This window comes from Rhea pennata, chromosome 23 (assembly GCF_028389875.1).
Source record: "Rhea pennata isolate bPtePen1 chromosome 23, bPtePen1.pri, whole genome shotgun sequence".
NCBI lineage: Eukaryota > Metazoa > Chordata > Aves > Rheiformes > Rheidae > Rhea > Rhea pennata.
The window spans coordinates 5,383,633-5,395,872 of NC_084685.1; the positions used below are offsets into that span (position 1 = coordinate 5,383,633).

Consider the following 12,240-nt stretch of genomic DNA (forward strand, 5'->3'; position numbering starts at 1 on the left):
TGAGGCTACACTGAGATAATAGATCAAGCTCAACACATCTGGGTAGCTGGAAACCTTCATGTGAGCAATTCTTGGAAGCATTTTAATACTTCATAATCTAAGGTAAGATGGTGTTTCTACCTGCTTGAAAGCAGCCAACCTTTTGCAGGGTGAAATACTGCAGGTTTTTAATAACACAACAGCCTTGCATAAATTGAGAGCAGGATCTCCCAGGGGAGGTGAATGGGATGATGGAATACAAGCTAAACTTTGAGAAGGACTTGAATCTATTATGTAAAAATGCATAGGAAAGATGTTGAGTATATCTAACGCTACAGTGCAGTGGTCACTGTGTCAGTTCCCACATACAATTTTATGTACAATTAGCACTCAGCCTCTCTTTCAACTTACTGATCTGCTCCCTAAGAAGAATCAAGATGTTCTGAATGCTCCCTCTTGTCTTCTCAAGACAGTGGGGGGAAGAGGATGATAGCATTGCCAGAGCACAAACTGTTAAGAGAAAGAAAAGATGCCAAATAAATGGGAGTTTCTTGCTTGCTGGAGTTGTCAGATGTTAGCTAGAGAGCTGTTCAGTCTTAGTTACATGTTACGTGGCTTGTGTTAAATGGAACTTACTGCACAGAGCCTAGTTCCTCTATGAGAGTGGCTGCAAGAAGGGGAGATCGGAGGAGAGAATGGAATTTGGGGAGGCAAATAGGGGGAGGATGGTAACAATTTGTTAAAGTACTGAAAAGGGGGGTGGAGTAAGAGGAGATGAAAGTCATGCTGGTTTATTTTATGTTGAAATTATCATTAAGGAAAAAAAAGCTCAAAGTGCAGTCCTGTGGCAAGTAGGGTTCTGGGCAGTTGTAGAATTGCGCAGTGCCTCAGCTCCTGAAAGGTTTGCTGCCCAGGTAATGGGAAAATTATGCCTTTTTGGGGGGGGGGAGGAGGGGGGAATGTCTCCAGCTGGTAGGCTGACCTCAGAAGGCAGCAGTAAGCAAGCCTTTAGGCTGCGTTAAGGATGGTACACGGAAGTAATCTAGCAGGGGGCTGTTGAAACTGCTGCTTAAAAATTATTATTTTCGTACGTTCAGGTGGGAAAGCCGGGCGGCGCGGCCCGGGGCCGCCGCGAGGGCGGGAGGAGCGGGGCGGAGCGGAGGCCGGCGGCCGCCCGCGGGAGGCGCCCGCACGGGGCTCCTGCCGCGGCCGGGCCCGACCCACCGCGGGGCGGGGCCGGGGCCGGGGCCGGCGGAGGGGGCGGGCGGTGCGGGGGCGCGGCCCGGCCCGGCCCGGCCCGGCCCGCCCGCGGCTCGGCGTCCTCCGGGGCTGCGGGGAGCAGAGCTGTCACCAGGAGCGCAGCCCGGGTGCCAGCGGGCTCAGCAGGTGCCTTCGCGGGGAGCCGGGCGGTGGTAGCGGCTGGGGCGGCTTCCCGGGCTATAGGTACCCGCCAGCCCTGCCTCTGGGCAGGGGGACCTGCGGGCTGGGGTCCGCGGGAGCACTGCCCTGCTGCTGAGACCTCCTGGGCCCCGGGGGGCGGAGGGCAGGGGTTCTGGGATCATCTCCGCTGACCCTAACCTCCAGCTGCAGAGGACTTTGCCCCAGCACACATCCAAATCCCCAAATACCCCTGACACCCTCGGGAAGCAAATTCACGGGAGGAAGGATCAGTCCCTGGCTGCCCCATAAAAGACTTTCGTAGGTCTGGTAAATTCCCGCAGTGGGAGGAAGGAGAGGCCGGCCAGGCCTGACGCCTAGCTGTGGTGTACAAGCTCAGCTCACTGGGTTTGGTGAGCCTGTGCCAAATTCAGAAAAAGCTGAACATAATTTAAAAAGAAAAAACAATATATTTGTGCTTCAGAAGGATAATTACAGTAGTGTGCATGGGAGCAAATACGCATGTAAACAGCTGCAGACTGAGTCAGTTTCTCATTAAGTAAAATTCAGCAGGATGGGTGGATGCTACTTGAGAGAGGAAATACTCTGTAGGAAATAACAGGCCTTTGAGGCAGCATTATTGACATCTTACCGGTGTGTGGGTATTATTCAGAGTAAGAGTAAGATTAAGGATTCCCAATGTGGCGTAGGATGTTCGTAGCTGAACTTTGCAAGAGCCCTGTCGATTAAGCCCTGCCCAAACAAGTTTCGGGACTAACTGATGTAGACACTGATCTGTATCCTGTCTCATGTTTGGCTGCTTTGAATGCAGATTTTCCCCCTGCTTTTGTCACAGCTTATCCCTGAACAGAACCTGGGGGCATCTTTTTCCATAGGAATTTGGCTTCTCGCTGCCACCCGTTCTGACACGCTCTGTACCCGAGCCTCCTCCTAGCATACTGTGGCTTTCCTTGTGGGCAGCCCTGGCTCAGTAACGGACACGAAGGTAAGTGCTCCACACAGCAGGAGGGTTTCATTTTCTCCTAAATTGCCTGTTTTCTGTTTTATTTTTTTTAACAGTCCTATCCCCTCCTCCTACTTTTTCCAAACTTTGAAGAGCTTTTCTTGTCTGAGCTGTCCTGAAATAACTGAACTTGCCAAGAATTAAGACTGTAAACAGCATTGGAATTGGAGGGACTCTGTCTGTTGTCTTTAAAACTTGTTTGAGCAAATCTGTTAGCCTATTCAGGAAGAGAGTGGGAGAAAAGACCTGGTCCCAAGCATGTTCTTCCTTGTCTTTCCAAGGCTGCTTTACAAAGGCAGAAAAAGCCAGCAAGGTTTACGTTGTAAGGATAGCAGCTTCAAAAATGTAAACATGGAAAAATTTGCTTTCAAAGATTATGCTACCCCTGAATCTCAGTGATGCAATAGAATAGTCACTCAAGCAGAAATGTTTTTGTACAAAACCACATGGAAAATTAGGAGTAGAAAAAGAGACAGTAAAAACTCAAAACAGCAGTTATTTACGTGTTTTGTTGCTGATGTTAGTTTAAGGCAGAACAAATCACCTATTCAACCTTGCAAGGAGGTCACACATTAAGAGTGCTTGTAAAGATAAACACTGCAGTCAATCTACAAGGGAAAGCTTGGGCTGCTTCTTGAGCTGGAGGATTGTTTAGGGTGCTGTGGGTCCCAAACCTCCCCCAAGTGCTAGGAAAGGGAGAGCTGAGATCAACCAGGGATTGCTATAGCCTGTTAAGTGTTAACCCCCTACTTGTGTACTCTTCCAGACTGTCACTGGTACAGTATGGGGTGCTCTAGCGTGGGTTCTTAAATCTCACTTCAACTCCCTTAATGTTACAATTTTTGCCAATTAATTTATTTCAGGTATTATAATGAGGCCGTTCTCATACGTGACTATACATGTCTTAAAAAGCTAGTAACATTCAGCCTCTCCTTCCTGATTTTGGTAAAGTCCCTGTTAAACACCACAGCAAAACTTTCTTTTTGTCCCAAAGGGTGTTCTGCTTGACAATAAATTGGAGTTCAGCTGCATCATGGCAACTGTTGTCACTGAAAAGCTTAGCCGCCTCTTCATTAATGTGCGCCAGATCCCTCAGCTGCTGGCCCCGCTGCCTCCCTCTACCGTGAGCAGTTCAGAGGTGCCAAAGGTCTACTGGAAGCCCTACATCCACACCGGCTACCGGCCGGTTCACCAGACCTGGCGCTATTACTTCTCAACGCTCTTTCAGCAGCACAACGAGGCCATCAACGTCTGGACCCATCTGGTGGCAGCGTTGATTCTGCTGCGGCGGTTCCAGCAGCTTTCACAGCGGGTGGATTTTGGGCAGGACCCTCATGCCCAGCCCCTCCTCATTATCATTGTGGCATCCATCACATACTTGACGTTCAGCACCCTCGCTCACCTTCTGCAGGCCAAATCGGAGTTCTGGCACTACAGCTTCTTCTTCATGGACTATGTGGGAGTAGCCATTTATCAGTATGGCAGTGCCCTAGTGCACTACTATTATGCCATTGAACCAAGCTGGCATGAAAAGGTCAAGGTGTTTTACATGCCAGTGGCTGTCCTGTTAGCGTGGCTGTCCTGCGCGGGTTCTTGTTACGCTAAGTATCAGTACCACCAGTCTGCTCACTTTCTTAGCAGGCTCTGTCAAGAAATGCCCTCCGGTCTGGCTTACATGCTTGACATCAGCCCTGTGATTCACCGAATCTATACTGCCCAGTCCTCTGAGCACGCTGACCCAGCCGTGTTGTATCACAAATGCCAGGTACTGTTTTTCCTCATTGGTGCCTTTTTCTTCTCGCACCCTTATCCAGAGAAGTGGTTCCCTGGGAAATGTCATTTTTTTGGGCAAGGCCATCAGATTTTTCATGTGTTCCTGGTCCTCTGCACTCTAGCACAGATCGAGGCAGTGGTGTTAGATTACGAGTCCAGGCGGCAAATCTATTCTAAACTTCATGGTGACTTAGCTCATAACTTTTCTGCCCTGTGCCTTTTCACTGTAACCTGCTGTGTTCTCACAGCCACTTATATGGCCAGGAAGGTGAAGAGCAAGCTGAGCTTCAAAGAAGAGTAACAGCCCTGTAGGAGAAGCATGTGAGCTCACCGTGGGCCTGAATGCTTGATCTAGAGACAGCTGTGGTGATGCCATCAGGTGAATCTGGTTACAGGCTTCAAGAAGAGAAGTGAAATGCTTTGTGAACTGCTACTAGTCAGTGCTCTCTACAGGGGTGAAAACACGAACTGCTGTTCAAGCTTTTTAAAAATTCAGAACTAGTTCCAACTTAATGATACACTGATTTAATTCAAATGTCTGAATAAACAGTTGGAACAAAATGCTCTTTATTAATGATGCAACCCTATGTTTTAATGGCTGTGGACTGCAAAAGTTTATTGGATGCTACCAGGTCTCAGCAAAAGGTAAGGAGATACGATCTGATCTTAGACCCACTTAACTGTGGCAGAATCTAAGCCATTAAAACAAACAGACCAAACTGGACCTATATAAATCATAAACAAACAAGAATGTCAAATTTACCTAAAATCAGTTCAGGCTCATTTTGTATGGCTTAGGAAATGTTAGTTATCCATACAGTGACATGGCATGAGCCCTTACAAAGCAAGTGTGAGTATGTGCGAGAAAGACATGAACGCTGTCCTTACAATTGAAATAAGCTGCGAGACAGAGAGATGGAAGGAGTGGGGTGGTGGGCTTGATGGTAGAGGAAATGGGGCCAAGGAATGACTTGATGGAGACTGTGCCCCAGGAAACTCATTAAGATGACTGCAGGTCTCTGCAACCCCCGCCTCAGAAGAGTGCTTGTAAGCAGGCCGTGGTGTGGTGGCTGTGATGGCCTGCAACAGTGGGCTCCCACCATGGAGCAAGAACTGCTGGGGCCCCCGGCTGCACTGCACCTTCTGCAGCTGCTGCTCATGAAGTCAAGGTGAGACAGGCTGGGACTGGAGGGAAGGGGGAGAGGGGAGGACAGAGCTCGGTGAACAAGCTGAGGCGAGGGGGAGGAAAGTGCATACATGAGAAAAACGTGCCTATAGCTCTGTTCCCCTTTTGACTTTCACAGCAGCCCCAGCTTCCCCTGCCCCCCTCCCTTTTTTTTTGCTGTCCCTGTGAGTGCTTGGCTTCCTGACCCGCCAAGGAGCCCTTTGGCGGCAGCCGTCTCGTCTGGGAGCAGCTGTTAGGGCAGCATCCTTGTTTACGCTGCAGGCCTTTCCTTCATGTCATGCACGCGTCAGTGCTGACCGCAGTCTCTGTGCAGAGAGGCCTGCGTGTGCCTCCCCGTGACAGATACCGGGGGCGTCACAGGCAGGCTGGGGAGGTCCCCCTGCCCCGGCCCGCTCGGGGGCCGCTGAGCAGTCGCTGTGCTGCGGCGCTCATCTTAGTTTGCAGGCAGCCCCCTGCCTGGCTGCTGCTGCAGCGGCTGGGCTGAGGCCCTCCTGCGGTCGCATCCTCCCCTCTGGGGGACCCCCTTTTCACAGCCATCTGCCCCCCGAGCGTGAGGGCCGCCCTACTGCCAGGCTTCGTCCCGGGAGAGTTCAGCGAGAGGGGAAGGAAAACATGAGGCGACGCCGCCCTCCCCTCACCCCCTCAGCAGCCCCCAGCGCGGCGGCGGCAGCCGCTATATATACGGCGCGGCTCGGAGTGGGCGGGACCAGCGCTGCCGCCCATCCCCAAACCCTGGCGGCGATTGGCCAGTCTCTGTGGCGGCGGTTGGCGCGCGCGGCGGCCGTTACGCGGCGGCGGTTGGCGCGCGCGGCGGCGGTTGGCGGCCGTTTCGCGGCGGCGGCGGCGGCGCGCGGGGCTGGTGCCTGCGCGCTGAGGTAGGGCCATGGGCCGGGCGAGGCGGCGGGCCCGCCGGCCCGTGGGGGAGGCACGGGGGCGGGGGGGGGATCCTCTGCAGCCGCCGCGCCGGGAGCCGCGGGAAAGGGACTAGGGCGGGAGTTAACGAGGTAACGGCCCTTCCCTCCCCTCCCCACCCCCAACACACCCCGGGTTGGTTCAGCCTCCTTGGCGCTGCTCGGGGGGGGGGGGGGGGGGGGGGGGGGGGGCGCGTTCCTGGCCTTCCCGGCCTTCCCAAGGGCCTGCGGAAGCAGCTTACCCAAATTTGCCCTTTTGAAGACCAGAAAACGCAGGGAGCGTCTGCTTTGGAGGGTTAGCCATGAAACGCAAGCGCAGAGGCAGCGCTGCCCAGCAGGTTGAGGCATGCGATGTCTGGCTGGACACGGCGAAGCTAAAGCAGCGCAAAGTGCAGGTAAGGGCCCAGCGCAGTTTGCACGGGGCTGTGCTCTTTGGGGTGTCTGCTGCAGTCACGTGCAGGTCTTTACCAACCTGGGCTGTGCTTGTCTAAAGCAGTGCAGAGTCCTTTAAGTTTATAACAGACTGATAGTGGGAGAAGATATGATAACATTGCAAATTACCCGAGGTTGGCAGAACAACGCTGCAAGATGGATGCACCATAGAAGTATTTAAAGAAAGATGTGTGAGAGCAACGGTATGTGGTTAATGAGGTTTGGGCTGTGTAGGACACTTGGATAGGAAAAGTTGAACCAATTATCAAGGAAGTGGGAACTATGCCATGACACTGGAAGAAGGGTAGGTTTGTTATTACCAGCATGTGGCCATTTTCCATTTGTTTCTTTCCTTTTTTAGTCTTTCCTAGCCAAGCCAAAAGTACCTCATCGGCTTCTGGAAGGGAACTGTGATGGGTACACCTCAGTGTCTTTCACACAGACAAGAGCAGCTCCATCACGTACCAAGCAAACCACCATCTCCTCCTTCTTCAGTACGCAGATAGGTAATGTGAACTGGCTTATGCCCATGTATGGAAGTAGTTTCAGACCATAATAGATAATCTATCTTTATTTGTAGGCAGTTTTACTAAGTAGAAAGTGTGTTTCCTTGCGAGAAGGGTAAAGGTTAAAGGTTTGAACTGCTGGAAAGGAACATACTGCGAGGGTTAATGTAAAAGCAGTGTTTTTGCAGCATTATACTGAAGTAAGTGTGAGCAACAGTGAGTAGTTACAGCTAGTCTTCCTTCAAGAGCAATCTGAACTGTTTAAATAACACACCAGGTTCTGTTCTCTACAAAACTGGCATTTTCAGTGAAATGCAAGGAAGGCCAGGCACCCGACTCAACCTAAGCAGCCACATAAAGCAGCCCAAGCGGGAAAACTCTTAGTGGTGCAGGAACGTGATTCACAAGGGCTTACAGAGTAAGATACTTTGAGAAATGTCCCCTGTTGACTGTAACATTCTGAAAACAAATTGACTAGGGCAGGAGTGTGTTTGTGCTATGGACACACCTTAACAGTTTTTAGCCCTTAAACTGAATTCATCTGTTCTCACTGTGAAATCTTATGTAATACTGCAATATCAGTATTTTGAAGCCTAGAAGGTATAAGCCCCAATCAAGAATTTAAGAATTTCTGTAGTTTCATGCTCCAGCTGTAGTGTGTTCTTGAGTTTTCAGGTAGAATTTCAAGTTTTGGCTTGCCTAATGGTGTAACATTTTAAGGACAATCAAAGCAGGAATGCCACTTCCGCTTGGGAAAGGTGCTGTCTGGGCAGACACACCAAGTCATTCAGTATTATGTGGGCAGCTGTCCATGACTGGAGAAGGGGGAGCTTCTAGGGAGCTGCATGGTAGATTTGTTATAAACAATACCAGTCCTAGACTGTTTGTTATATGCTCTTGGAAGAACATTATAGCTGCAAGTGAAAATGAGTGTTGCTGGGTTCAAACAATCCAGTTGTAAGAGGAATCAGTGGGAGTCTTTCAAGGAAAGCCTTCTGTGAATAGCTGGACAAAGCCTTTTTTGAAGGAATGCAATGTTAAATCCTAAGTAAGTGGATCAATAAAGGCAAGAGCAGATCACATGAAAATATTTAAGGCAATTAAGCCACCTGAGAAAGTCTGTGCTTTTGAGACTGCTTTTGTGATCGAGAATACAAGAAACTGGGATCTGTCTGTCTTGTTCTTAAATTAACAAATACAGCAGTGAAACAGATGCAGAAATCAGCAAGGTAGGATACAGGCTAATGCCTTCCTTACTAAAAGAAGAGAGGTGGTACTTCAGAGCTGTATAACAACAGCTAGTTCATCAACGTTTTTGGTAATAAGCAGATCAGAGGAAGCACTACATAAATTGTCTAGTTTAGTAATCATCTTGTTTTGACCAGTGAAGTAGGCTGCTTTTTCAAGAGCTGTAATCTGAGACGAGTCAGAGGAACAGAGCAAACCATTCAAAGAAGAGTCAAGCTTAAAGAAATCAGGAGAGTATTTGAGAGGAGCTGAACCCAGCAGGAATTTTTGCATGCTTGTTTCTGTAAACCACTGAACAGCCATTTGACAGAATTCTTTCTTTGTGCATTGTGTAGGATCATTGACAGTTTTTGCTTTGGATTTGTCGTTCCTATGCCTTTTGAATTCATTGTATCTTTTTATTTATTTACATACTTATTTTCATTTGATGCATCTGATTTATTTATTTATTCATTGTATGTATTTGGATTCACTGACTGCTGCTATTGTTCAATAGAGATCTACCACAAAATTTAAGAAGCTGTAACAATTCTTGTATTTATCTTACACAAATAGCATATCCTGAGATACTGAGAAACTATGCTAGATTCCGTTTTAAATAGTTTCAAAAGTGTCACTTGATTCTTTCAACTGGAGGTGGAGGCAAGCTGTAGAATTTTCACTAGGTTTTCTTTGCAACAACTTTGTTAGCATTTACACACACTCAGAAATAACCTGCTCTCAAGGACCTTTAAAACACTGTGGTTAGTAGTTAACTGATATCAGAAAAAAACTTGCTAAAACTTCACTTGTACTCCATCTATTTATCAAATGTTACTAACTAGGCTGTAGCTGTCTCAGGTTAATACTGTGTTTCTGTGCTGAAGGTTGCTGATGCATTTTAACCTAAAGCAGCTGTTCTTAAGCCAGCTGGTCTCAGTTCCACAGAAATACTGATTATTATGAGGTGGTGGCAATATTAATGTTGTATAGAGCAGTCTGTGTTTCATTATTTGAAGGAGTGGTGGAACTGTTGTTAAATCAAGCATAAAGGAGCACTTCATAGCAGTAGCCTCAGGTAGGGAAGAGCCCTGAGAAAGTGTGTGTCAGCTCTGATGTTATCCAATTCCACTTTGTTTTCAGATGAAAAAGACAAAGAAAACTCCAGGTTATCTCCACTTATCCTAAATAAAGAACCTAAAGAAAAAGGTATTCCTTTGGCTGCCTCCCCTGTGAAGATGTTGATGTTTCTGCAGATGGAGGAAGCCCAGAAACACCCCTTCAGAGCTGAAGATAAGAAGGTACAGATACCCCAGCATCTTGTACAAAAAGCAGTAGTCTTACAGACTCTTTTGCCAGACTCTTTGCTAGAAGCAGAGTCTCACCGTAAGAGCGAGGCCTCCTGTGGGGGGAAAGAGGATTTCTTCTTAGACTTTATTCAGGATTCAGAAGGCAAACGGATCCTAGCTCACAGAAAAGCAGCTGAGTTATTTGCAGGAGAAACAACCTCTGCAAACGGCATAACTTCAAGAAAGACAGCAGGCTCCTCAATGGACAAGGAAGATGACCAGCCGGATCCAGAGGAGGAGAAGGATGGACCTGGTTTCCAACCAATCTGTGGTACAAACCAGAGTAAGAAACCACACCAACCGTCTAGTAGCAATAATTCTTTAACTGAATTCTCTGAGCCTGAGAATATAAATCCTGCTATAAAGACAGATAATATTGGGGCTGCTGGCTTTTATTCATCTCCAAAAAGAATAGCTAAAGCACAGCCTTTGAGAGAGAGCAGCCAAAATGCTGGTGGTGGTTCAGCTAAGGAAGAATGGGACAGTAAGAACAGATTGAGCAGTCCTTTGAAGCAATTGTTTACCCAGGATTCGGAGGGGAACAGAGTAATTTCTCACTACTGCCAGAAAATGAGATCTCCTCTAAAGGACAAAAACAGCACTAGCAGTAGGCTGACTAACTCTCCATACAAGGATTGTTCCAGGGTCACTACAAATAGGAACGTAAGCAAACTAGGGGAGCATCAGTTAGATACATGCTATGATTTACTATTCACACAGGATTCAGAAGGAAATAGAGTTATTAGACACTGACTAGTGACCATTAACGGGCAGCCTGTATGAATACTTCTGAAGCCTAAGAAAGCATCATCTTTAAGAAAGGAGTCTGGAACAGGAAAGTATAACCATTGATTGAACACATGGTCTAGACAGTAGATGTAGTAGACCCATGCAACAGGCAGAATCTCTTTGGTCTCTAATAAGATTAATTTTTAAAGAAGCATGTTAATCATGCTTGAAACAACCAAATCATTATAATGTCCTGTGTGGCTAAGGCCTTGGCTTTAGCATTTCTACTAGTGTTTACATAACCTCTTGCTGGTCATAGAATCGTAGACTTGGTAAGGTTGGAAGGAACCTCTGGAGATCATCTAGTCCAACCCCAAACAAGTTGCCCCTATGGGGATCAAACCCATGACCTTGGCATTATTAGCACCACGCTATAACCAACTGAGCTAAACCTAACCCCAAAGTCAGCCTAAAAGAACTTCCTGATGACACTTCCATATCTCTTAGTCTCCTAGAAGCCCAAATTAAAAGCTTTTCTAGGATCAGCTCAGGAACCATACAGTCTACTTAAGACATTAGCTGCCTCTAAGAAAGATTAGGTTCAACTACCAGTCACAGAATTCTGCTTACCTCCTAACTGCTGTTGTACCATTGTCTGTAAGTGACAGCTGGTGCGGGGAAGAAGTAACAGGTTTTAGGCTTTTCAGCTTGTGCTTCTATAACTGTTAAAGGCTCATCTGCAGCTAGCAAAGGTGTAATGAAAGCACTTAACTCCCACTGCCAAGCTTACTAAAGGTTTAAAGCAATGAAAACTGATAAGGGGTTGAATTCTAACAGTGCATCTATTCTGGGTAAGTGTGAACTTTAATCCTAACATTAGATGCCTGTGTAACTCTTTCATAGGATGAGATACACCTGGGGTGTGCCAGCAAGTCCTCTCATGTTCTACTCAGCTGTAATGGACGGTACCATTACAGCCCTGGTTAGGTGGAAAGGTAAAGCACTGAGCCTCCTCTGTAGGAGAGGGAACTATGTTAAGTATTAATTTAACTGCAAAGGGCAGCTGCCACACTTCAGTAACAGCAGCGGATAATTTCTGTATGCTTCTTGTACAGCATAATCTCCTGCTTTTAGATACACAGGATTTTGGATGGGCGTGCTTTAGATTTTATCTGCTTTGAAGCACAGAGACCAGCTGCTCAAAAACCCCAGGGGGTCACATGCAGAGAAACAACACGCCAGCATCTGCGACCGCGATCACAGTCCAGAACACCAACCTTCTTTGTTAGAAGAACTGCCTGATTGTTTTTTATACCTTTTTTATTTTTTTATGTTGAGTTTTTCTCAGCCACTGCTTTAACTCTGTAAATATTGTCAATTACGGTTTTACTTTCCCATGGGGCCAGAATTTCAGTACAACAGATCAAATTAAAGCTATGTCACAGTCCGGAAGTTAGTTGCTCTGCTGCTTTGTCTTATATCCAGCCTGCATGGGGAATGCATTCCCAGAAACAGGGAATCTTGGGTTTAATTCCATCTTCTCCACAAGGAGATATATTTCCACCACCTCTTTATATAGAAGGGACTTACCGTGACAGAATGAATGAGCTTGCATGTCCAGGGGCTTAGGACATGTATCTGAGAGGGAAAGAGCTGTTCTTGGGACTGCATCTGTATCAACCATATATAAAATGGATTAAGTCTTAAATGCTCTTCTAGTCTCAGCTTACTGTGTGGCCAGATCACC

At 47.5% G+C, this 12,240-nt stretch overlaps 2 protein-coding genes across 4 annotated transcripts; both read left to right on the forward strand.

Annotated features, from left to right (window-relative positions):
• The first annotated feature begins 1,259 nt into the window (after nt 1–1,259).
• On the forward strand, nt 1,260–4,896 carry PAQR7 (progestin and adipoQ receptor family member 7). Of its 3 annotated transcripts, none has more exons than XM_062594111.1 (3): nt 1,260–1,365; nt 2,213–2,362; nt 3,375–4,896. In XM_062594111.1, the coding sequence occupies exon 3, from the start codon at nt 3,414–3,416 to the stop codon at nt 4,452–4,454; it is 1,041 nt and encodes a 346-aa protein (XP_062450095.1). In that variant the 5' UTR covers nt 1,260–1,365; nt 2,213–2,362; nt 3,375–3,413; the 3' UTR covers nt 4,455–4,896. The 3 variants fall into 3 exon arrangements, with proteins under 3 accessions (XP_062450095.1, XP_062450094.1, XP_062450096.1); XM_062594110.1 differs by having other exon boundaries at nt 2,253–2,362; XM_062594112.1 differs by having other exon boundaries at nt 1,357–1,422; nt 2,253–2,362.
• Nucleotides 4,897–6,165: 1,269 nt separating this feature from the next.
• On the forward strand, nt 6,166–11,940 carry AUNIP (aurora kinase A and ninein interacting protein). Its single transcript, XM_062593985.1, has 5 exons — nt 6,166–6,214; nt 6,513–6,645; nt 7,044–7,188; nt 9,559–9,716; nt 9,913–11,940. Exons 2-5 carry the CDS (start codon nt 6,553–6,555, stop codon nt 9,937–9,939), a joined length of 423 nt encoding a protein of 140 aa, XP_062449969.1. The 5' UTR covers nt 6,166–6,214; nt 6,513–6,552; the 3' UTR covers nt 9,940–11,940.
• Nucleotides 11,941–12,240: the final 300 nt, after the last annotated feature.

What these genes read in the sequence shown, in the direction of transcription:
- PAQR7 (XM_062594111.1), top strand. Translation starts at nt 3,414, where the DNA reads ATGGCAACTGTTGTCACTGAAAAGCTTAGCCGCCTCTTCATTAATGTG.
- AUNIP (XM_062593985.1), top strand. Translation starts at nt 6,553, where the DNA reads ATGAAACGCAAGCGCAGAGGCAGCGCTGCCCAGCAGGTTGAGGCATGC. An exon ending in TAAAGCAGCGCAAAGTGCAG is followed by an intron (nt 6,646 to 7,043) that starts GTAAGGGCCCAG and finishes TTCCTTTTTTAG; the next exon opens with TCTTTCCTAGCCAAGCCAAA. An exon ending in CTTCTTCAGTACGCAGATAG is followed by an intron (nt 7,189 to 9,558) that starts GTAATGTGAACT and finishes CTTTGTTTTCAG; the next exon opens with ATGAAAAAGACAAAGAAAAC.